At 39.2% G+C, this 24,604-nt stretch overlaps 1 protein-coding gene across 4 annotated transcripts in view; it reads right to left on the bottom strand.

Annotated features, from left to right (window-relative positions):
• FHDC1 (FH2 domain containing 1) overlaps positions 1-24,604 on the bottom strand; it is a 64,320-nt gene that overhangs the window by 14,704 nt on the left and 25,012 nt on the right. For 3 of the 4 annotated variants that reach the window (XM_074951011.1, XM_074951012.1, XM_074951013.1), the window contains exons 5-12: positions 19,443-19,528; positions 19,257-19,357; positions 15,408-15,478; positions 15,214-15,321; positions 14,108-14,178; positions 11,372-11,489; positions 8,723-8,887; positions 648-4,678 (exon numbers count right to left, since the gene is read on the bottom strand). In XM_074951011.1, coding sequence (XP_074807112.1) covers positions 2,609-4,678; positions 8,723-8,887; positions 11,372-11,489; positions 14,108-14,178; positions 15,214-15,321; positions 15,408-15,478; positions 19,257-19,357; positions 19,443-19,528 — 2,790 coding nt within the window. In that variant the 3' untranslated portion in view covers positions 648-2,608. Of the gene's footprint in view, positions 1-647; positions 4,679-8,722; positions 8,888-11,371; positions 11,490-14,107; positions 14,179-15,213; positions 15,322-15,407; positions 15,479-19,256; positions 19,358-19,442; positions 19,529-24,604 lie in introns of those variants that run through there. The other variant, XM_074951014.1, reaches the window with a different exon arrangement.

Here is a 24,604-nt window from a genome sequence, read left to right as displayed (position 1 = left end):
GCATTCTCCACAGCACAGGGGAAAAGGGTTTTCTTTGAGGAGAACTGATGTCCACTTGACATGGTCTGGCGCTGTATTTCAGCTTATACCAATTGCTATTTTATAAGGCAATGGAGAAAATAAAAGATGAAATGAAGCTTTATCCCATTTTTTCCCTTAAGTGTTATAGTAAAACAGCCACCACACTCTCATTTCTAAACCTAGTTATAAGCTAGGATTTCCCAATAAAGTGTGCTATGCCAAAAGGTATGAAGATAGCAGCAGATCCAGACTTGTTAGTTCCATGAATATTTAACTTGGCCAAAACCCAAAATGTGTGCAGAACATGCTGCACATATTAACAATTAATCCTTCATTTCAGACCCAAATCTGCTCCACAAATTTGCTGGTAACCCCATGTTGAGAGCAAAAAGGCCTGCATTAGAAATGCTTAATCATGAAACTGAAGTTATATAAAATATCTTTTAAAAAATTAATCCAACATTTAAAACTTCCTGAATGTATGTGTTAAAGTCCTTCCTTTTGGGACACTGTCAGGTTGAGAACCATAGTACCAAAATCAAAATAGAAAAATATAAAGCACATCTCTGGTAAGTGGGAACTTTATTAAACTACCAAGTTACTCAGAAATGTATAAATGGTCCATTAAATACATTGTTTGTTTTTACAGACATTTATATAGATATTTATTTTCATTTTCCAAACATATTTAAATTACATTGTTTCAAGCTTACTACCAATAAAAGAGTTTAAAAAAAAATATCACCTGCTCTCACAAATGTGTACACAAGGACACAGAGGGCTAAGGGACACGCTTTCATATTTAACCCACAAGGGAGGGAAGATCCTAAAGCTTATGAGATTTAAAGCAATATTCACTCTGAGGTCCTTGCCTGTGAATTGATTATAAAAATTCTCACTTTGAGACAGACTCTTACAAGAGGTCCCATGGAACAGCTGATAGTGTTTTGGTATGCTGTCCACAGTGGGATCTGCTTGGTTAAGGGCCACTTGCTTTATTAAAATCATATAGCTAGCTGTACCCAGTTGGTTAGTTGCTAACCCATGGAAGTGCGTGGGCAGGTAGTTAATTCTGAATGAAGTATACACTCCTAATGGAAGGGAAGGGGGGTGGGAGTGATGTATCAGTAGGCAGAGAGACAACTTTCCAAATAGATTTCATTTTATGATTTTTTTAAAAATGAGGTTTCATTCGTAAGTGAATAAAAAGGCAGCTCTTTAAACAACATATTTAGAGACCGTCAGTTTCCCCACACCCACATACATTTCTCTTGGGAAGGCACAGAGCATGTTAAAACAAGTTTTCCCTCATTCTCTGTATCTTAGTCTGACATGGTGTTAAAATTTGTTTCTGCAGAAAAAAAGGTATTTTTTTAAAAAAGCTTATGAAACACTAGTTTAAAACATGTCTTTAATTCATCCTTTAGCCACTTTAAACATTAAAAACCACATCTGAAGCAGCCAAAGAAGCTTAATTTACAAAACACTGTCCATGCGTAAGCTGTGTTTCTCCTGCTAAATGCTCCTGTTGACAAAGAAAGGAGGAGGAGGCGGCAGGGAAATGGCTGTTTCGGAGCCATAGCAACATTCAAGTAATTTGATAGTAGATAAACCAGTGGAAATAAGGAATGGTAAGAAAGTGCTCGGCACCAGGTTGCAGCCTTCAAATGTTGAATGCATCACCTTTGATATGTATTATAAATATGGCACTTTTGTATTACCAAAAGCTGGCAAGTTTGCATCTGACTGAAACGAGTCAGAACATGAGTAATTATTATCCCTAACAGCTACTGGTGGTATTTCCAATAGGCGTGACCTCCAGTTGCACTACTACATCCAGCACCAGTCATTTTTTACTATAGTCTACTTGTACGTGCAAGACAATTCTGCCACACTCATGGAGAATAAACTTTCTGCCCAGCAGAGTTTTCCTTCCTTCCTACACAGACAGACACATATACACAATAAGGCATGCCATAAATTCTTCAATGAGGTTAAGACAGCCACAAACAGTGAATGTCCTGTTTCACCATTTTCAGGCCAGCAGTTCCCAGTGTGTCCAATTGCCAGCAATGGACTTTGCAACAGGCACAGATGACTCCCTGAATCCAAGGAATCAAGAGTGACAGAAAGCATCTTCACCAAAGTTCATTTTCTGCACCATTCCAAAGGCGTCGTTTCAACTTTGAATAAAGGAACCAACTAGTGTAACTGCTTAAGCCTTAAAAAAAAAAACCAAAAACTGGCCATAACCCCCACCCCCCCTTTTTTTCTTTTCATGTCACAAAAGCATTTCAATTGGTAGTTTTAAATTCCTTCAAGTTTGTTTTTTTAGCAATGTACTATACCACAAATGCACAAAAGATTTGTGGCACTTGTACTCCACCACAGTAACATTAAATACATTCAAATTCATGCTTACAGGACGAAGACCAGAACAAAAGCAGTTGCTGTCCTCGGACGGTGTACTGTTCATTAGATACCAGGAGATGTTATTAAACAGTGATATTACTGTTTTGGATATTTCACAAGAAATCCAGTGTTTAAACATGTGTTCATATTCCAAGATGTCAAAAAACCCAAACCCTTATTTCAATAATGGTTTAAATATCTTCCCTATTGTGGTCCGGTTTGCATCTTTCAATTTAAGGGACGACTTTTCCATCATACCTTGTTCCTTTGCTGTAGGTTCCACTTTAACACTGAGAATATCACTATGGTCGGTGTTCCTTTTGACAACTCTAGCACTACTTGCTCGTTTTAGGGAGTTTCCAGTATTCTCCTTGGGGATGAGGTCATCAGAGGTTGCTGCTGGCCTCATTCTAGGTAGCCTCTGAGACACTGATCTTGTGATTCTTGGAGTTTTTGAAGAGTTAGGTAGATCCACCTTGGCACTCCTTGAGGAGGAGGCCACTGTGTTCCTTGCAAAGTTTGGTATAGAGGACGGTGTCTTGGGAGCACTGGCTGTCGTGCTTTTGTTAGCATCTGAAAGGGCCTGAGGTTTTACAGTGGAGCGACAAATCTTACTTTCATCTGGTTTTGATCTGGGAATACTTCTGACAGATTTAGAACTTGGCACTTTAAGAGAGCCCTTGCGCTGAACTTGGTCCCTCTCAAAATGGGCACTGCTGGAAGTTGCAGTCCCTCGCTGTAATTTTGGCTCCTCTACTGATAAGCTATGCCTGTAAGGAGTTCTTGAAAGGGTTTCTGTTGTGCCTCGGATAGAGTTGCGTCGCGACAGTTGTGTTTCAGCTGTACTGGCCTCTCGAAGTGCTGGTTTGGCTTCTGGCTTTTTCAGACTGCTTGGTGCTTTGTTTGACCTGGAAATGGGCACCACTTTCCTCATACTCACACTTTCAGATGTATTCAAAGTTCTTATTGGTCTGGCAGTAGCTGTCTGGGTAGGGCGAGTGCCACTGGATTTTGAGGAGTTTAGAGATCTATCTTTTAGAGAGTTTCTCTTTGGTCCTAAGGATTCTCTACATTTTACAGGCTTTTCCTTAGGAAAGTTGTGCTTGCTGCTGGAGTCCTCTTTGTCATTTGAGGAAGTATGAAGAGAAATTTCCTTTGCAGAGGATGAATTCAGATTTGAGGTGACTGTACTACTCCCATCTCGAGCATCATTTGCACAAGAGTAAGCTCTGCCATCTTGATCTTTCATTTCATTGCCCACTAATTTTAAATCATTTCCTTCTGAACAGTCGAAAGTCAGAGAACAATCAGTAGTATCAGATATACAGAACGTTGGCCCATGTTCTTTACTGCCAGAAACACTTGTATCCATAGATGTGGGGCCACTACTGGTACGCTCTGAAACTTCATTCTTGCAGCTTGCCACCTTGGCTTGACAATCTTCGGCCTCTCTGGAACTTTTGTAAGAGGACATTGCATCATCATCATCCGCAGTGCTGAGGGAGTGCAAGCTCAAGTCATCTAGAGTCTCTAAGTCTGCCACACCACCATCTTCTAAGTTTATTAAAGGCATGTCTGCCATAGGTTTTGTTCCTTGAATATCAGACTTATGTAGCCCTTTAACAACTTCAGGTTCCTCAACAGCAAGGGCCCAAGCATTTATAGCTGATGCTTCCACACCAGGCACACTGGACCGGTGCTGCTTGTTGTCAGTATTCTTTTGTGAGTAACAGAGGTTAGTACTGGTAGAGCCCACCTCCATCTCTTGTAAGTGACTGGGCTGAGCTGAAGGCAACTGAGACAGATCTGCGCTATCCATTTTGGCTTCAAATGCTTGGTGTAAATTCAAGTTATTTAAACTGAGATCTCTAGCCTCTTTGGATTCAGTCAAGTCTATGCTGGGTCTTGCTTGTCGTGTGTTTGCACGAGGAAGGCTGTTGAATTTGTTTGGATCTTCATCCTTGGAGATTTCCAGGAAAGTCAAAAGCTCTCTATCTGCAGTAATCCCTAAGGACAGTCGGGAGCGCCTAGAGCTGGGGTTTCTATTCAAAGGACTTTGAGGTCTCTGCTGCAAGAAAGGTAGAAAATCCTCCAGTCCTTTTTTAGCCAATGTCTGAACATCATTTTCACTGCTACTTCTCCCAAAGCTCCCGAGCTCTCCAGCGGCCCAGGATCGGCGCTTTTCCTCCAGCTCCCTTAATCTCTGCAGTTGGTGAACTTCTTGGCTCTCTCGTTCCCTATTTTCCTGTCAAAGGAAGGAGAGAGAGGAATAAATACACATTTCAGAGTGAAGCATCCCTTATTTCAAAACAAGCTAAATGAGGCCACCAATCCCTTCATTTTTTCCTACAGTGGTCAGATCCCCACTCAAATCACCATGGCAACTATTGTACCATATGGAGAACAGTTTCCTGCCTAACTAATACAGCTCATTAGACCGGCCAGCATAGGAAGCACTGAAAAACACTATCAGACCCCTGCAGAGACCAAGAATATGAACTACCATATGCTAGTTTTTTAGTCCACTTTTAGTAAGTTTTAAGTCAGCAATTTTCACTGCATATGCAAACATTTAAACCAGAAACATTTTAGACATACAATTAATCTCAGCCATTAAAACAATCTAGTTTGATGCTACAAAGATCCATATGGCCCCCTGGATTCATTCCATCCTTCTGGACTTGAAGTATCAGAGAGCTTGTACTCAAACACTCCAGTTGCAATTGTTCCTCGACAGGTGGCATTCTATAGCTAAGTTCCTATGAACTCCACAGTGGCATAAGCCCCAGATTCTGTGGCAGTCTAGTGCAGGAGGCAGGGAATTCTGTGGCAGAGACTTCAGTGAGTTATACATGCAAGTGATACTCGAATCAGCACAGTTAACTTGTGTTCTTTATTTTGATAATAAATTCAGTGTTACGTTGTCCCCACACTCAATATTGAGTATATTAATATATTGTCAATATATAAATCTGCAACAACAGCAGAGGCTTGTTTGGGGCAGGCTCAATGTTTTTCTGCTAAAATCACTGGCAGTGAAATAGTTAAAGACCAGCATCTAAATGGTCACCGTTAGATTTCATATTTAAACTATTAAAGCCTTATCTGCACTATATATATATTTTTTTGAAACATGTGCACCTATTCCTAATACCACTGCAACTGCACAATGGAGCAAATGCTAGTATAGACAAGGTACTGATGACAGCCATCATTTCCCACTATGTTGCTAAAACCTAAACAGAGGAGGGCTATGCAGCAACATTTAAAAGACAAAAACAAACCACACACACCAGCATTCATATGGAGGTTTGTCTACTCTAGCACTTCTGTTGCTACCACAAGAGGAGCTGCACCCGTGGTAGCAGCTGCAATGGCATGAAAATTTTTCAGAAAAAACAAAAAAAATTAATGTGGACGTAGTCTTCAATGGGTGGAGCAGTTCATACTTCTCTGAGCTATTTTTCAGACTCAAGAAGATCAGATATCCTCGGAAAGACCTAAAACAGTGTTCTTCAAAATCGAACTCTCTTTTTAAAAAAAGGGAACGCTTGGATGTTGGAACAAAATTCTGGGGCAAAGGGTTTATTCCATGACAATGGAATGTACTAAATCCTGCCCTTAGGTGGGTCTCAATGAAGACGGATCAACTTTAAATAATCACTTTCTAAATATGAATTGGTTAAAAATAATTGCATATAATATACCTAATAGTAGAGTCATCCTTCAGCGGTCTATGGTTTTACTAATTATTTCCCTTTAAAAAAATATACATCTTTTTAAGGAACTTTACAAATCGTTACCATACACTTTGTTTTAAATGTTTCACTGCATGATATTTCTCTCCATTTTTCTATTTGGTAAGGTTACACATTGAACTTTCTTACCCCAACCAGGATATACTTTTGGGGATTTTCTTATTCTATATCTACAAACATGACAAACTCAGACATTTTCAAACATATTAATATTCAAAAAACTTCCAAATGCAATTCTTCTTCTGATGCAGTGCACTCTGAGTATCAAATGAATATCTTCTGTCCTTGGTCTATTTTGCTGTGTGTCTACATGCTGCATTTTTTCCCCACAACTATAACCTCTTATATTTTTTGGAACCATTCCTCTGTTTTGGGGCTGTTTCTTATCCAGCACAAGAGGCTACCATTAGTCTAGTGGCTACTAGCAAATATGAAATTAATTATTCATTTCTTTGAGTGTGACCTTTTCCATGGGAAAAAGCCTGGAGCATCACCAGTGGTTAATAAACATCAAACAATTTGTAATGTTTGGTTACAAAATGCATCCCAATACATGAATAATTGCACATGTCCTTTATATGCATAAAATCAGCTCTTTCATTTATCCAAACTCATGATTTTGTATTATAGGTGCACACATGCACACACTAACCAGGCTGGTGTAGAGTACTACAAAACAGTATTTTTAAACAAAATATTCTTTTATCATGCTACACACAGAGATTGCAGACCCTCTCTTCCAAACTGAAGTTTATTTCCCTGGTGTAATTTGTCAACCCTACTATATATGATAAAATGCCAAAAGGATTTGGATATTTTGTGAGAACTTGTCAGCAAGTAATAAATTACTTTTTAAATTTGCTATCCATCCAGAAGTCACCACTTTTATTAAAGTTAACTTTCTATATAAAACAGCTTTCTAGAAAATTGGAAAACAATGCTAGATTGAAGGTGCTGATACCAGAGGAGACTGTGCCAGTTGAAGTTGGATTTCATTTATTTAATTTAAAAAAACAAAACAAAAAAAACCCCTAGAGAGAAATCTCTTTAGTATACAACTGGCTAGTTGTGTTTATTCTGTGACTTTCCCAATCTTGAAAGCTCTCTGTTCACAATTGGGGATAAAGTCTGGATTATTTGCAATGGATGTCATTGGCAAAGGAAGACATCTAATCTCTAGCTCTATCCCAAATGCAAAGGGTGGCTTGCCTTTGCCAAAAGGGTGGGTTCACATTTCTGGAGGGCAGAATTTTTATTACATTATTAATCCATCAGAGCCTAGCAATATTCACACGACTAAAAAAATTTATCTACTGTGCTGTCAACACAGAATGACAGAATATATGAGTTAGAAGAACAGAAGAAGGGGGAAAGTCAGACTTTACAAATTGCTGTCAAATGCACAAAGTAAACAAACTAACAAAAAAATTTTATCTAGCTTATTCCAATGTAACTATCTTAAGTGTCACTTAGAACGCAGAACTTTTTTTTTTGTTTTTGTTGTTGCCAGAAATGCAATTCAGGTTGATGGTATTCCTTTAATATTGAAGTACCCTGTACAGGCTAAACAGAATAAGGATTGGTCTGAGATATTATACATTTTGAATTAGTTTTGTTCAATATAATCCCAATTCAGACTACTTAAGCAGGTGAGTAGTCACACTGAAGGCACTGGGACTACTCCAGATGGTTAAATTATTTGTTATGAACTTGGGTATTGTACATCTGTTTTATTTATGTGTATTTATAAGCCAGGAGTATTGTTCAGATCTTCATGTCCCATCCAACAGTACTTTCTAGTGGATTTTTAATATGCCAATGTCAAACGGTTACTTAATTGGAAGTTGCCTGTTTATACCATTATACAGCACTGTAGGGGAAAATAGGCATGATGCATTGGATTAAATGAGACAAAGAACATATTTATGTACACAAAGCTGTCCCTGGAAAAAAGCAAAGCTGCCAATGACAAAAGTGGAGCAAAGGCTACGGAGGCTGCTTTCACACCACAGCTGCCATGACCACACTGGCAGGACTGGAGGTCACCTATAATACAAGTCTTGAAATAGATAAAATCTGTTAGTCTGCTTTTCCATATCTCCCCCCAACAAGGCCACAAAGTCTTCATGGTACCAAAAACACCACTTAATGCCTTCCTCTGGAGGGAGAAAGAATGCAAGTCAGAGACAGGGAATTTTTACAGACTTGTAAAGAGGGTGAGGGAGGAAGCTATCTTACAATGACACTTAGATGACTGGCCCGACATGCCTCTAAATACTCTAATTGGTTGGTAACAAAATATTTGGGGCAGCAAAACGTTTGACTTGATTATTGGATTGGCTACAAGCCTGGGAGAGGTAGCTATTTTCCAGTTTGCTTAGAGCAACAAAAGCCCTAGAAATGGGCAATTTGCCACATGACATTAATTCAAACAAATATGTCAAATATTATGGGGATGTTAGCAGTCTTAGATCACATAAGAATAAAAGATTTATTTTAACTGAAAGAGAATGTGTTTTCATTCTCCTTACCTTAACAGCCTTGTTGAACTTTATGCAGAAGTCCCTGAATATCTGAAAGCACTCATCCAGTTTCATGGTTTCTTTGTCTTCACAGAAAAAGTCAATAAGTGTATTTCCTTGCTCCTGTAATTCTCGTTTCCAGTATTCTAGCTCTTTTAGTTCTTTTACAGCAAACTGCAGTAAAACATATACATTGTAAGCTAGACATATTAAGAACTTATACACCTGATAGATATAGTAGGTGCTGATGAAATCTATATTCCCATCTACCAGCTATCACAGAGTCCAATAAATCAGGACTTTGAGAGTAACATCTTACAGTGTAAAAGCAGACTTGTTGCCATTTCAGTGAAGTGAGAAAGAAAAAGAAAAAAGATAAAACAAAACAGTAATTCCAATGAGCAAGATGAAAAGGAGTACTTGTGGCACCTTAGAGACTAACCAATTTATTTGAGCATAAGCTTTTGTGAGCTGCTCAAATAAACTGGTTAGTCTCTAAGGTGCCACAAGTCCTCCTTTTCTTTTTGCGAATACAGACTAACACGGCTGTTACTCTGAAACCTGTCAAATGAGCAAGATGTGTCACTAGACGAAGGATTAAAAGCAAAACAACAGGTTTCAAACTTTAACTCTTAATTTTAATACCCCTCCCCCGAAATTTCTGACTAGATTTGATTGTATTTAAACACTATAGCATTTTGAAACATACACAAGGTCTGAGGGTCTTCCATGAGGGATAGCTCCGTGCTTTGAGCATTGGCCTGCTAAACCCAGGGTTGTGAGTACAATCCTCGAGGGGGCCATTTAGGGATCTGGGGCAAAAATTGGGGATTGGTCCTGCTTTGAGCAGGGGGTTGGACTAGATGACCTCCTGATGTCCCTTCAAACCCTGATATTCTACGAGGAAGTTGCTCAGATACCACAGTGATGGGCATCAGTGTAAGAACCTAAATAAGAATCTATATAACGTTTTACCCAAGCATTTAAGGAAAAGCAGGAATGGACTTAGACACATTTTAAATCCAAGCCATTTTTTCAAGGAATTGACAAAATAAAAATTAAGTCTAACAACCACTAAAGGCAAACTAGTGTTTGAACAAGCTTAGGATACCACAATATTGATCTAAAAAATATTAACTGGATTATCTTACCCTCCCTCTTTTCTCTTAAATGTATATATGTAAATAGACACAAATAATGTCATCAGCTCTTTTATTAGTTTAATTTAGATGATGAAAGAACAACAGTCTTAAAAGTATAACAAAAAGATGAAAAAAGTGGCAGAAATATTAAAAACAACCTACTAAACAAAATTGCTTTATAAAGTAGCAGTTTGCATCAGGAGCCTAAGACTTTATATAGAGGGTGTGGGGATTTTTTTTTTTTTTCGGGTGGGGGAAAATTACTGTAGGAATAAATCTTTGCTTGTCAGTCTTCACACACACACACCAAAAGCAAACAAAAGCTGGATTTAAGATAAACAGGACAACTGACATGCATGGATAATTAGCTCTACCACATATATTAGTACTTATTCACAGGGATGACATAATGTAAGATGACTTATCAGTGTAGTTATTGCCCATAATTTCAAAAATGGAAGCATTATGTAAAGTATATATTTGTAAAGTGAAAAATGGTTCAAAGATTCCACTTGAAATTTGTCCTAAGCAAGGTTTTAATGGTACATAAAGCTAGCTATTAAAATAAAAAACATGTTAAAACACAACATTAAGGAGTCTTAATGCAGTGGATAAAAGCTAAGAATTCAGAGTGAGGGCAACTACTCCATTCTTAACCCACCCTTTTTCTCCATCAATTTCACAGTTCCTGACAAAGTGCAATGGCTAATCCATTAACAGCTTCTGTAAATTTAAATCACAACTGCCTTAACAAGTTTCTTGGTAAATACTGTATTCTTATTTGCAATATTTATACAAAAAATATATATATAAAAAAGACACAGACATACTCTTACACTTCATTGAAACCCAAGTATAGATTCTTTCACTCATCATTACCCGCTAAAAGGTGTTACACTATATGTGTCAAGATTGTTTCAAAAGTTAAGTACTCTGTTTATTTACATACAAAAAAATTACTGGGAAAATCAAACAAAACCACCACCCAAGAACGATTGTGGGGCTCACACTAAAAGTATATGTTAAGGGTTAATCCACAGCAAATCTGTTAAACATACAAATTGCTAAAAACACCCCTTCAATCTCCCAACAACTAGAGTTTGAAATGCTCAATACTATCTCAACTAAAACTGGCATGCTTCAGCATAACAACAAGTTGGTAAGAATCTAGCTTCTGCGTGTTAAATACAAAGCAGTAGAACAGTGCAAATAATCTGATATTCTAACCACTGATCTTCATCAGCCATTTCATGATAGTTAAACATGCTTGCCTGACTGGCCCTCAAGGCAACACACATCCAATATTTTTTCCTCTAAACAGTGTAGTCCTTTATAAACTCATATTTGACAAACATAGTAGTGCAGCGTGAGCAGCTCTGAACGGATGATTTATGATGAGGCAGACATATTAAAGTGAATCTACTGCCTGTTAACACATCCATGCAAATTATGTTAAACTGAGAAACACTGCTGCATTGAAGTGACAGTAACACATTACCAGGGATATTCTACAAACCTGGATAAAACCTTCCATCTGGTGAAAAAGTCCTGGGTCCTGCCGAATATTGTCTTTAAGAGATCTTGTCTTGGCAGATAGAGAATGAAGTTCTGCTTCTATATTATCAATGGATAATCTAAAAAATAGCATATACAGAGAGCACTTACTGAGAGAAAGGAGTTGCCCATTGTTAGGTGTTGCATGCTTCATAAGTTTGTCATAATACACCACCTGTACATCAAACAAGACCTGCCTGCTTGGTAAACCTTCCCAGAGCAGAAGGTAAGAGTTAGCAGAGAAATCTGCTTATTTTTCCTTATTTGCAATGTTGAAAGGTTCCCTAAGCTTTCTTACAGGATATTCCTTCAGGAAGTCACAGCAATGCAGGCAGCTCAAAGAGCCACAAGTTCCCTTTAGCCCAGCAGCCATGATGTTTCATCCTTCCACCATATTACCTGCATAGTTGCAACAAACCCCTTCACACCACTTATGTGATGTGGCTGCTAAACAGACACACTCCTGATCAGTACACAGCCTAGTGCAAGTTACAGACGAATCTCCCCCTCTGCAGGTTTCATGCATTGTTCCTGGGGCATCATTGCTCACTATTCAGAGCAGTGCAACAGGCCTAAGACTCACAGAAATAGCCCTGTTCTTATGGAATCTGAGCCCCTTTGTGTTTGAAGTCCCAGCTCCTACAGTTTTTGCAGCCCTACTTGCAAATTAGTAGCAAGTGACTGAGTCTCTCAACCACCTCAGCAATAGATCTTTCTGGGTAAGTCCCACAGGGAGATGGTATTACCCCAACACAGTGAGTTCAATACCACCACAGAATTTTAGTCTCACTTAGGAACTGAAGCATTAGTAATGTTTCCCAGATGGCCCAACATTAGTGACTGCATACACTTATTCTGGTTAGAGTGCATTTCACCAGTAGCATGATTTTAATTGCTGTCACTGCTCTTTTACAGGTATGTGAACTGCAGTCCCCATGAATGCTACCCAGAGTACACAGGGCTGGTGATGATGGCAGCAGCACCTATAATTATCAGCACTAGAGCAGGGAGTGCACATATCTATGGGTATGAGGTAGGCTATTTTTCCTCAGTATCCTTCATCTCCACTAATACACTCCCTGCTTCAGCGAAGATCACAGATGCTTCAGAGATCTGCATCCCAGTGCATTGCAGAACCTTTAGCATATCAAAAAGTCTGTAGATGACATGGGTTGCATTTTGCAGGCCTATAAAAGAGAGCAGTAAGAAAATGCAAGAGAACTAAATTAACAGAGGGCACTACAACAAATGTGTGCTTTTAAAGATTTTGGGGGTTTATCAGCTGCTTGTACTAGCGAGTTTTTGATCTTATTCATGTCCAATGGTATAATGTGTTTTGGTTTGTTTCATTTTTGTCTCACCATTGGTTTTAGTCAGATTAAATGACAAATGTTATGTTGCAAATTGGACCTGGCCAGAAAAAACAGTCTTTTCCCTCCCAGGAAAAATTTTGTATTGGGGAGGGGGGAACTTTCACCCAAATGGGATAAGGATGTCAAAACTTCTAAATATTTCACAGGAGGGAAAAGACAGGGGAAAAAAAAAAAAATCTATTTTGGGTGAGCCAAAATGGAAGTTGTCTGCTTACTCCTTGGGAAGTCTGGGCTCCTCAGCAGTCTGCCAGGCGGGTTGCCGAGGAGTCAACGGCAAGACAGAAGGAAGCCAGGCAAGTTTCCATCAGAAATTTCCAGTCAGGTCTATTATGAACAGATTCGCAGCACCTTCCCTCAGGGGATCTCAAAGTACTTTACAGACATTAAATTAAGACTCAGTATATCCATGAGATATGAACTCTCTCTATTTTACAGATGTGGAAAGAAGTTAAGCCCAAAGTTGAAGACAGAGATGATGGCCAGGATTAGAACTCAGCGGTTCCTAGCTTCCAGTTCTATGCTCGAAATCATACACTGCCTCATAAAAGTACATATATAGTTTAGCCAGGTATGAATTAATGTTACCTGTAGAATTATACAATTCAAGGCCTCAGGTTGAAAACTTTACTTAACCCCAGGTATTACAGGTTTTCTTCTATACACAGAATGAATACAACATATTCATTCACAAGCATAATCTTCCTTCCCTCTACCACCTAAGAGAACTCAAGTTTGGGGACTCAAGTTTGTAAAGTAAGTTCATATATTACAAGAATGGGGTGGTCCAGTATTTTGAATGTCCCATAAACCCTATAGTAGAGTGTGTATTATGGAGGGAGGATCTCCAGGACAAAAAGGGAGGGGGTACTGCAAAAATGGGGAAATGTAGTCTGTAGAGGAAGCGAGAGCCACTAGTAATCTTTATTAGTGTATGTGGTACCAGATCTGGAAAGAAAGGTACTATACCAACCCAACAGATATCTGGAAGTTATTCTATAGAACAGCAGTAACAGTAACATGACACTATTTTAAAAACATGCCCTGAAGGTTGATCTGTTAAAAGTAATATATATGCATTTACCTAGTTGAACATTGTATTGACAAAGGCAAAAAACCCCGATAAAAATCAATTAATAAAAACCTCTAAACCTGAAGGCACACTGAAGGCAAACTTCTGTTTGCAAATGAAAATGAAGCCCTGAAAGCAATGGTAAACACTTGTAAAGATCTCAGTTTTAATGCCAAAGCTTTGTGAATGTGCTTCTGTGCTTCACAAAAAGAAGACTCATTCTCTTTCTAACAAGTTTTCAGTTTTCTTTGCTTACCTGGCTGCATCATGAACGTGCTGTAATTTTTCTGAAAAGGTTAGAAGAACCACATCTTTCTTTTGTGCTTCCTAAAATTAAAAAAACAAACAAACAATGTCCCTTTCACATTCCATTACCCTGCTAAAATCTAAGTAAAGACTGTTTCTAAAGCTTTGGCAAAGGCATTTAGTTTCTATATTGCCACTGCTGCTAGGTTCTATTTTTCATTCAGTTCAACTGAGTGAATTATTGGAAAAAAGCCTCACTTAAAGGTGGACAAGGATCAGACCTAGAGAGAGTTTAAACAATTTCCATTTCACAGCACACAGATAATAGTACCTTCTTCCACTGAAAACAATCCATGTGCATTAAGAGAGAATCTTAGGTAAGGGCAATTGACTAATGCCAATTGTTTGGGCTAATGCAATATTTCCTGCCTAAACATCACCTAACACTTTTGTTGTTAGCCGAAGGTGTCTTGCTGATGTGAAAGCTGTTAAACCAGTTTGCACGCAGACAATGAAAAAAATCACAAGTAGAAGTATTTCAATCTTTTCCATTCCATGGAGGGAAGGGAAATTTGGTCAAGACAGTGACCCCAGGTGCATTTCAAATTCATTCCAATTGGAAAAGGAAAAAAGGCAAAAAACCCCTAAGGAGCTGCAAAAGATTTGATAGCTTTAAAAAAATCTAACAAGTCAAGCAGCGCAATGAAATAGGTCATTTCTCCTCAGAAGTTTTAATAGAAAGAAGAATTTTTTATCAAAATTGACAGCTCCTTTAACAAAGTATCCCAGGACTGGAATAGTCAGGGGATGTTACACTTGAAGAACTAGATGGGAGAATTTTTTTTTTTTTAAACACAATACCAGAAAGTTTCTGCTGAAGATTTAATTAGTCTTTATATTTTGTTCAGTTTTCTGTGGATGGGATCACCATACACAGGTAAGCTAGCGGAATGTGCGGAAGCAAAGAGGGAACGGTTAAGGACCGGAGACTTAAGGTTTACCCTCTTATGGTATGGCACATATCTCTTCCACTCCACTAAAACAAACTATCAGTCATCCATGCCTCCCCTAATTAGATTATAACAGTTATTCTCAAAGATGGTAGTTTTTACATACCAAAGCAACAAAATGCAACAGATTCATCCCAGGTTTGTTTGCTTTTGTGTCTGCCAGCTTGAGCAGTGACGAGAGTTTAAAGCCAACTGCGTTGCCAGCATAACCCCCCTAGAGAGGAAAAGAGACAGAGAAGGCATGTGACATCAGTGGACTGCAATAGTCAATCAGGCCTCTTCATTTTGATGCACACTTACTGCATTCATAATATTCCCAGCCTGAAGGACCAAGTGTAATATGGAATGTAGTTCCTCACATGACATTAACTCTGTAAAGAAACAAACAGAAAGTTGCTGTCTGGAGGCTGTTTTTTCGAAATATATGTAGTGTGTATATTATACGTAGATTATCAGTTACCAAAGTCCATTTCATCCTCAAGCTCATAAAAGGTGTGAATTTTTATTATTTTTTACAGGAAACTAAAATTAACTGAAAGGTCATGGGAGAAAATGACATTATATAATCCAAAGTCACTGCTTCCATAATGACAGAATATCATTGACAGTTGGCAAACCACAAAGTATACGTTCAGACCTTAGCTCAGCTAGTATAATGTTTCCAAGGCAACCACCAGTAGCTCATGAAACATTTGGGGTCTAATCCTCCCCAGCGCTGAGTGTCTCATAAGAGCTGCCAACAACCCTCACCTCCCACTAACTTCAGAATGAAGCAAGTGTGCTTAGCACCTTGCAGGAACTGTTCAATGTCTGACAGGATTGGGACCTTGATTACTAAAGTTTGTATATAAAAATAATTGGTTGGGTCTGAAAAGGTGTACGGAAAGTACAACTTTCCTTATTTACCCCTCCTCCCCCCACCCTGCAGACTTTCTGCATAATCAAAAGACACTGAGTTACAATAAAGACAGCTCTGAGACACCAAAGATAGAATATAAGGCTACATTAAAACGTCATACAGACAGTAATATGAAATAAAACTTCTTAATAAAAACTCTCATAATAAAAGCTTATTTCCTACATATTCTACTTTTGCAAAACACAACAGTACTTTAGATGAAAATATACATGGACATTTTCAACAAGATTCAACTTAACATACAAGTACGTGCTTAGAAACTATCATGATAAATACCTTAGAAATAAGAGAAATAGAGCTATGGAGCTGTGAAGAGTTAATAAAATTAGTATTCTACAAATGCTGTAGAGCAGTGGTTCTCAAAGCCAGTCAGCCGCTTGTTCAGGGAAAGCCCGTGGCGGGCTGGACCAGTTTGTTTACCTGCCGCGTCTGCAGGTTCGGCCGATCACTGCTCCCAGTGGTCGCGGTTCGCTGCTCCAGGCCAATGTGGGCTGCGGGAAGCGGCGCGGGCCAAGGGACGTGCTGGCCGCCCTTCCCACAACCCCCATTGGCCTGGAGCGGCGAACCACGGCCAGCGGGAGCCGCGATCGGCCGAACCTGCGGACGCGACAGGTAAACAAACTGGTCCGGCTCGCCATGGGCTTTCCCTGAACAAGCGGCTGACTGGCTTTGAGAACCACTGCTGTAGAGTAAAAGATCTTTGCAAATTTGCAAGGTATTCACAGCATGGGAATAAACACTATAGAGAATTTTATTTTATAAGGTTTGATGAATATCTAGCCATTCATAGTAAAATGTGGAACACTTAAATTGTAGAAGGCTTAAAATAAACACACTTGCAATCACTGCACTGTGAATTTTTTTTTTTTTTTAAGAAAAGACATTATATTGCTCCAAAATTAGCATTATTTAAATTATCCTGTTTTTAACGGTTTAATCCAACATGCTAATCTGTCATTATGGAAGCAGTCAGAAGTGGTACCTCTCAAACCACTTTGTTCGGTGTTAGCAGCCTGCCAGAACACAAGGTAATTAAAAATGTTTTGATACAAAAAGCTTTATATAAGGAAGCATTTTATAGCAAGAGGCAGAAAAGAATGTGCAAGTGGATATAAAAGTCTATAAACTAAGAAGAGAAGTCAGCCTGCAAAGATGGCACACCGGACGAGCCCGTCTATACTACAGTTGCTACCCTGTCAAGTGACAGTTACAACATACCGTATATACTCATTCATTAGCCCGTTCGTTTATAAGCCAACCCCCAAGATGGATAGGTAAAAATAGTAAAAACCGTATGACCCTTTCATAAGACGACTCTATATTTCAGGGGTTGGCAAACTTTGGCTCCCGGCCCATCAGGGTAAGCCGCTGGTGGGTCGGGACATTTTGTTTACCTGCTGCATCTGCAGGCATGGAGCCCCTCAGCTCCATGTAGCCGTGGTTAACCATTCCCAGCCAATGGGAGCTGCGGGAACGCTCCAGGTAAACAAAACGACAATGTATTAGATATTCAATTCAATGATTTCATAGAGTTTAAAATCATCAAATTTTGGTGTAGACCCATTTATAAGCCGACCCCTGCTCTTTGATGCGTCACTTTTTTACCAAAAATATTTGGCTTATGAACGAATATATATGGTAGTTCCATTTTGCAGTGTACATGGACCTTTATCAATTGACTTGCTTGTAAGTCCCCAGTTAAACCCTCAGCATTAGCAAGATACAACAGGCTTTTTTGCCAAAAATTTACAGCCATTACTACCACCAATTCAGCTCTACCAGTGGAAGCATTAGTGTAGACAAGGCTCCTGCAACTGGACACTTTGACTACTGTATTGTCTAACACTGCTTGGGGCAGATATGAGCAATGCTCCTTTGGCTTTTAATGTGTTTACCAGTATTCCCACACTAAGGATCAGAGTAAATGGGCAACACAGGGATTAGGTGAAAGTCAGAATCATAGGAAGGAGCAAACCCAGAAAATTAAGAAGTTAATTATTTTGCATTAGATTAAGAGAGAGAACTTAAGAATGGCCCTACTGGGTCAAACCAAAGGTCTATCTAGCCCAGTATCCTGTCTTCCAACAGTGGCCAGTGCCAGGTGCCCCAGAGGGAATGAACAGAACAGGTAATCATCAAGTGATCCGTCCCCTGTCACTCATTCCCAGCTTCTGGCAAAGAGAGGCTAGGGACACCATTCCTGCCCACCCTGGCTAATAGCCATTGATGGACCTATCCTCCATGAATTTATCTAGTTTTTTTGAACCCTGTTATGGTCTTGGCCTTCACAACATCCTCCGGCAAGGAGTTCCACAGGTTGACTGTGCATTGTGTGAAGAAATACTTCCTTTTATTTGTTTTTAACCTGCTGCCTATTAATTTCATTTGGTGACCCCCTAGTTCTTGTGTTATGAGAAGTAGTAAACAACACTTCCTTATCTACTTTCTCTACACCAGTCACGATTTTATAGACCTCAATCATATCTCCCCTTAGCTGTCTCTTTTCCAAGCTGAAAAGTCCCAGTCTTATTAATCTCTCCTCATACGGAAGCCGTTCCATACACCTAATAATCTTTGTTGCCCTTTTCTGAACCTTTTCCAATTCTAATATATCTTGTTTGAGATGTGGCGACCACATCTGCACACAGTATTCAAGATGTGGGCGTACCATGGATTTATATAGAGGCAACATGATATTTTCTGTCCTATTATCTATCCCTTTCTTAATTATTCCCAGCATTCTGTTCGTTTTTTTGACTGCCGCTGCACATCGAGTGGATGTTTTCAGAGAACTAGAGAGAGAAAGCAGAAGGCAGGACTTAATTAGGATTTGGGTTCCTGGACCAAAGGAGCAACATATCACCAGCACTCCGGTGCCTGTAAAGTTTAGCAAATAGGGAGTTCAGAAGAACAGAAGGAAATGGATCTATAAGAGATTACATGAGAATCCATTAGGATAATGATTTCAGTCAACCAATATTGCCATCTTACAGACAGCTTTACCAGGCATAGAGGAATGTGAAAGAGATGCAGTAACTTCGGGATCTTTGGCCCTGGGAGCAGAGTAAAAATTCAACAGACACACCCTTATGGAATGTGTCAGAGGCTAGTTAGCGTCCTTTAAATAGCTACTAGGTACCTGAAATTCAAGATCTAGTCTCTACAATGCAGATTGATTAATCTGCTTGCAAAAACAAGAATGTAATGCATGTCAAAGCATGTTTAATTACCTTTTGTAGCTGTTCTTATAATTGCCATGTCTTTCTGCAGAGAAGTACAAGAAGGTGTGAATTCTCTCTTTAGCACCATAGCTTCAATCCGAAGAGAATAGCTGGAACATAAATAAACTAAGCTTTAAAACAGAGAGCCAAAAAAGAGAGTTTGCCATGAATAGAATAAACCTAGTACCTCCTTACTTTGGCACCTGGATTAGTAAATACATAAAGTAATCAGCTTGACACAGTTTTGCTACATCTCCATCAAAGGCTTTTAATTTCTTTACCTAGAAGAGAAAAAGAGACAATAATAAAACAACTTAATCTAAAGTCAAGATTAAAGATGAAAGTAAAAGAATACACCTTTACTGAAGAGAAGCAAATTTAACTTAAAGAATTAGTCAGTTCAGTGACTTGCTTTAGGGGAGTCTTGAAATCAGAGTTCCCTTTCAGAAAAATGAAAACCAATTGCACCTCCTTGGATCCCAACATGTGCAAGGCAGCACAGGGGGACACTTGCAAGTCATTATTATATGCCTCTCATACCTCCATAACTAGTCCTGTGCGCCATCTTGCAGGAGCACACAAAAAGACAAAGACGTAGTCATGATGTTTGGGAGAATAGTGCCCCAGTTTCCATGAGAATTAGGTTCTTTCATTTTTGATTGCTCCATTTGCGATTCTCCATTGTAAGCAGGTGAATTTCCTGTCTGACAGGTGCCAACTATTCAGGTGATCACAAGTCTGGCATACTGGATGTATGCTTGAAAGTTAACAGTGTTCAGTGCTTACAGAACTAAGATGATCTAGCAATATATTACAATTGTAATAAAAGTGTGTAGTTAAGTTGCAATATATTTTCATCGCATACATGCTTTCACTCATTGCTTTCTCTACAGTTCTCTTTTGGGGTGAGACTTCATATTCTTGGTCTCAATCTAAATGTGAATTTGTGGGAGGTTTTATCTTATTTTGAAATATTGAAGCCAAATCCAGATAGTCATTTTAAAGTATTTGGATGTGGCTGGAAAGATAATTTAAAATGTAAAGGAAACAATTTTTTTTAAAAGCTCAAGTTTAGAACCTTACGTGAGGCTAGCCCTCCAAGAGGATTGGTCACCTATACAGGTTTGGGAAAAAAAAAAGAAGAAGAAGAAGAAGAAGATACAATATTACAACCACGGTTCCCTAACATGGTTATTATCTGGTTTCAGAGTAGCAGCCGTGTTAGTCTGTATTTGCAAAAAGAAAAGGAGGACTTGTGGCACCTTAGAGACTAACACATTTATTTGAGCATAAGCTTTCATGAGCTACAGCTCACTTCATCGGATGCATTCAGTGGAAAATACAGGGGGGAGATTTATATACACAGAGAACATGAAACAATGGGTGTTATCATACACACTGTAAGGGCTCCTTACACCCATTGTTTCATGTTCTCTGTGTATATAAATCTCCCCCCTGTATTTTCCACTGAATGCATCCGATGAAGTGAGCTGTAGCTCATGAAAGCTTATGCTCAAATAAATTGGTTAGTCTCTAAGGTGCCACAAGTACTCCTTTTCTTTTTATGGTTATATCTGATGCACAACAGGGCCTTAAAAATATACTGCCGTCTAGTTTATGTGCCAGACACTCATGGCACTGTGCACACATCACAAAAATATCCAGAACCTCCTTATCTCAAATACAAACATTATGAGAAAATGCAGCAGATACCCCCCCACTCCTCAATACACATTTATCTGTCATCTGTACTCTCCTCTTTCATCATGGCTGCATCAATACCCATACACACTCTGGAAGCCATAGATACAAACATTCTGTTTGTACACAAGCACCCACACATACAGTGAAGAAATAAGTAGACACACCCTCGTTGAAGCACAACTGCAATTTTGTCCAGATAAGTTATAAGAATGTTTCACAATATGTAGAAATCATGCATAAACTCATGCCCACATCCAGTCATCCTCCTCTATCTTCCCGCACACAAACTTCGTAGCTCACCTTCACATTTCTCTCACACCCCGCATACATACCTACAAACAACTCCATCCTCTTCTCCTTTCTCCACATCACCCCTCCTCTCACTGCCAACCACATGTAGACACTAAGGCCAGCATTCAGTTTTGTAGGAACCACAACCTGTTCTGGGGTGGGATTGTTCAGACCATAGCAGTCTTTCCTTCCCATTCCCACTGCTGATCCGGACATCGGCCATTCATAGGCTGCTGTGATTCAGCACAGGATCACCAGCCTCTCAGAACATCCAGGCTCCAAATGAATCATTTGAATGGCTTTTGCCTATGGCTGGCACAACTACATGTGGATTACACACAGGCACCTCAGACATTAACGTTCTTTTATTTTCATTCTTTTTTAAGGACAGAGAATAGTCTTATTTTTAATTTTAAAAGATTCTGTATTATAAAGATCTGAAGGTTTCTGACATTGTTCTTTTTTATGACATTAAGACAAAGGATCCTACCTCTCCACAAAAAAAGGGGGGGTGGGCAGGCGGGGTTATTCTGCTTGTTTTCATAGTAAACATTCAAGATTTGTTTGTCATGGAAGACACTAGAGCTTTAACTAAGTTATGGACTTTTTTTTGTAAAAGAACCCCCACAAGTGACAGACAAGGCTCTGCAGACAAGGCTCTGCACCTTTTTCACCACTGTGTGTTAAGCCTGCTGAAGAGCTGGTTAAACTTAACTTAATGGTAAAGAGACTGGAAACTGCTGGTGCTTTGTCGACACTAGCGCTCGCAGTATAATACATACACTGAAGGATTCCTCCTCCCCACTCGTCACCCCAGTACAGTTCCCTTGTGAAGACAGCCATACATGACAGGAGAACTAATTAAGTTATGACACCACAGGAATCAAGAGAATGAAAGCAGAGTAAAATGAGAGATGAAAAGATATTTATTTAGTCAGACTGTTTATATTTCTGAACTCCCAGTGCCTAATGAACATTCTAAAGAAAGGATTGCTTTGTTGAAGATTTAACCCTTGCCTCTTCACTTAAGATACAAGAGCCACCAAAAACCAATTCCAGACCCCCCAGGAAGTCCACCAACAAAGCCACAGAAGACCAGACTTGAAACGACTTTTTTTTTTTTTTTTGTAATAGTGTAGAAATACAGCAAAGTATAAAGAGCTGAAAAATTAGAGGAAGCAGAATTTTAAATATCAGAAATGCAGGCTCTACCTAACATGAAAGCAGATCTGATAAAATATATTTTGCACAAAAAAATTAACCAGAAACTGCAATTGTTATCAGCATTTTCTGCGATCAATGTTGCTTTCAACATTTTTTGAATTTTAAAACAAAAATGATTTTGTTTCCAGCCTACATTTCAAAATGAATTCTTTCCTTTAAGATACCATTTTGACTTTTGGAAAATGAAAGTTTTCTTTCTCTCCCTCGCCCACCACCACCACCACCATTTTTACGCTGGAAGAAGAAATAGGAGTGGAGATGGCATGAAAAAAAAAAGGGGGGGGGGGAGAGAAGAGGGAGAGAGAAATCAAAAATCAACACACTAAAAACCAAAACTTTTCAGTTTCCAAAAACCAAAATGACATTTCACATTGAAATAAAATGGAAAAAAAAACAAAACCGAAACACTACCTGTTGATTCAGAATGAAAATGCCTATGAAAACCCCAAATTTTGTCAAAAAGTGATAAAGCTTCTATTTTTCCTGTTACAACAAAGATATACCAAGAAAGAGAATCCTGGTTAGAGAGGAATTGAGTTGCATTCACACTACTTACATACAACTTGTGTAGTCTTTGCAGGTATCCTGACCTATCCCTCCAGAAAAACCAAAACAGAGTTGTGAACTCAGCCATCTATTTCAAAGTTTGCACGAAAAACATTGACTGGTATGCCTACACAGCAAAGAAAAACCCCTTGGGCTCATGGGGCTTGGACTGTAGGGATGAACCCGGACGTCTACACAGCAATGAAACATCCCCAGAGCCAGAGCCCAAGTCGGCTGTCATGGGTTTTTCTTTGCTGTGTAGACATACCCTAAGCGTTCAGGCCGTTTCCCCTCTTCAAAAAAAGACAGGACATTACATGTAGAAGACTATAAATGCAACTTTAAAATTTAAATGCACAAAAGCCAGGAAGCAAGATAGCTGACATCAGCCATGGCAGCAGGTGAACGTACTGTTGGGGGAGGCTAGCCCCTGCCTCTCCTGCTCTGCCCGAGATCCCTCCTCCCTTCTCCCACTCCCTCCCTCACCAGAGCCTGGAGCGCACACACACCCCCGTGGTCACTGGCCCCCCCCATATGTCCCCAGCCTCAGCACACCCAGCAAGCGGCATGGCAGAGCGCCCCCAACCCCAGAGTGCCAGGGGGCCGGTGCAGCTGAAGCACATCCAGCCCCAGCACTGGGTGGGCAGTGGTGCGGCCAGAAGATATTAATAACCCATTTTACAAATGTGAGGACAAAAGCACAGAGAAGCTAAAAGATCCTTTCTGCACTTTATAATCTAGTGTGTTATAACTAGGTCCCCACATTACATATTAGTTTTGCAGTGTATTAACTAGGTCATAAGGTTATAACAATCTGGAGGAAATCTAAAATTTTATCCTGTACACACATTTCTTTGCTATAGCTATTACATATTTTCCAATTTAAAAAGTTTCAGACACCCAATAATGAAACAGAAAAAAAATGCCACAGGCATCATGTTTTCAAGCTTCTCTCTGCAACCACGAGAGCTAGAAAAGTTGTTCACAGGAAAGTCAAAATGCTCCCATAGTCACATGACTCCAGGAGCTGCGGCACTAATTAACACCCCAAGTATTATAACAGCCATGATGAAATCATGAATTTTGGCAACACCGCACACTATTTGTCATATCCTTAACACATCAACGGACTTTGGATAGGTTCACAAATGATTTTGAACACGAGCTAAAATTAAAAACCACCACCACCACAAATAGTGAACAAGGAAGCATAATTAAACTTCATGCTCAATTTTTCATTTCTTGAGTTTCACACTGAGCTGCTGTTAATTTTTCATTTGCTTTTTTAGATGGATTATATATTTGCAATGGCCATGGACACACAGATTTTACATTCACTCTTACATATATAATTCACCCTCACTTTAAAGTCTGTTATGAAATGGAGAAAAATCTGACCTCATTTGGTCTGAAGATATCTATCGCCAATATTTAATTATTTTTTAGAGCCAGGAAAGCCAGTAGATGAGTTATAAACAGCTTTCCACCAGCAACATGCAGTACACCAGCGAGAAAGTGAATTTTATTTTATGAATACCAGGACAACTATGCAAAGCTCCTGAATGAGAGTCAGAGTCCTTGACTGAAACTGT

This window comes from Natator depressus, chromosome 4 (assembly GCF_965152275.1).
Source record: "Natator depressus isolate rNatDep1 chromosome 4, rNatDep2.hap1, whole genome shotgun sequence".
NCBI lineage: Eukaryota > Metazoa > Chordata > Testudines > Cheloniidae > Natator > Natator depressus.
This window is presented reverse-complemented; position numbering and strand designations above follow the sequence as displayed.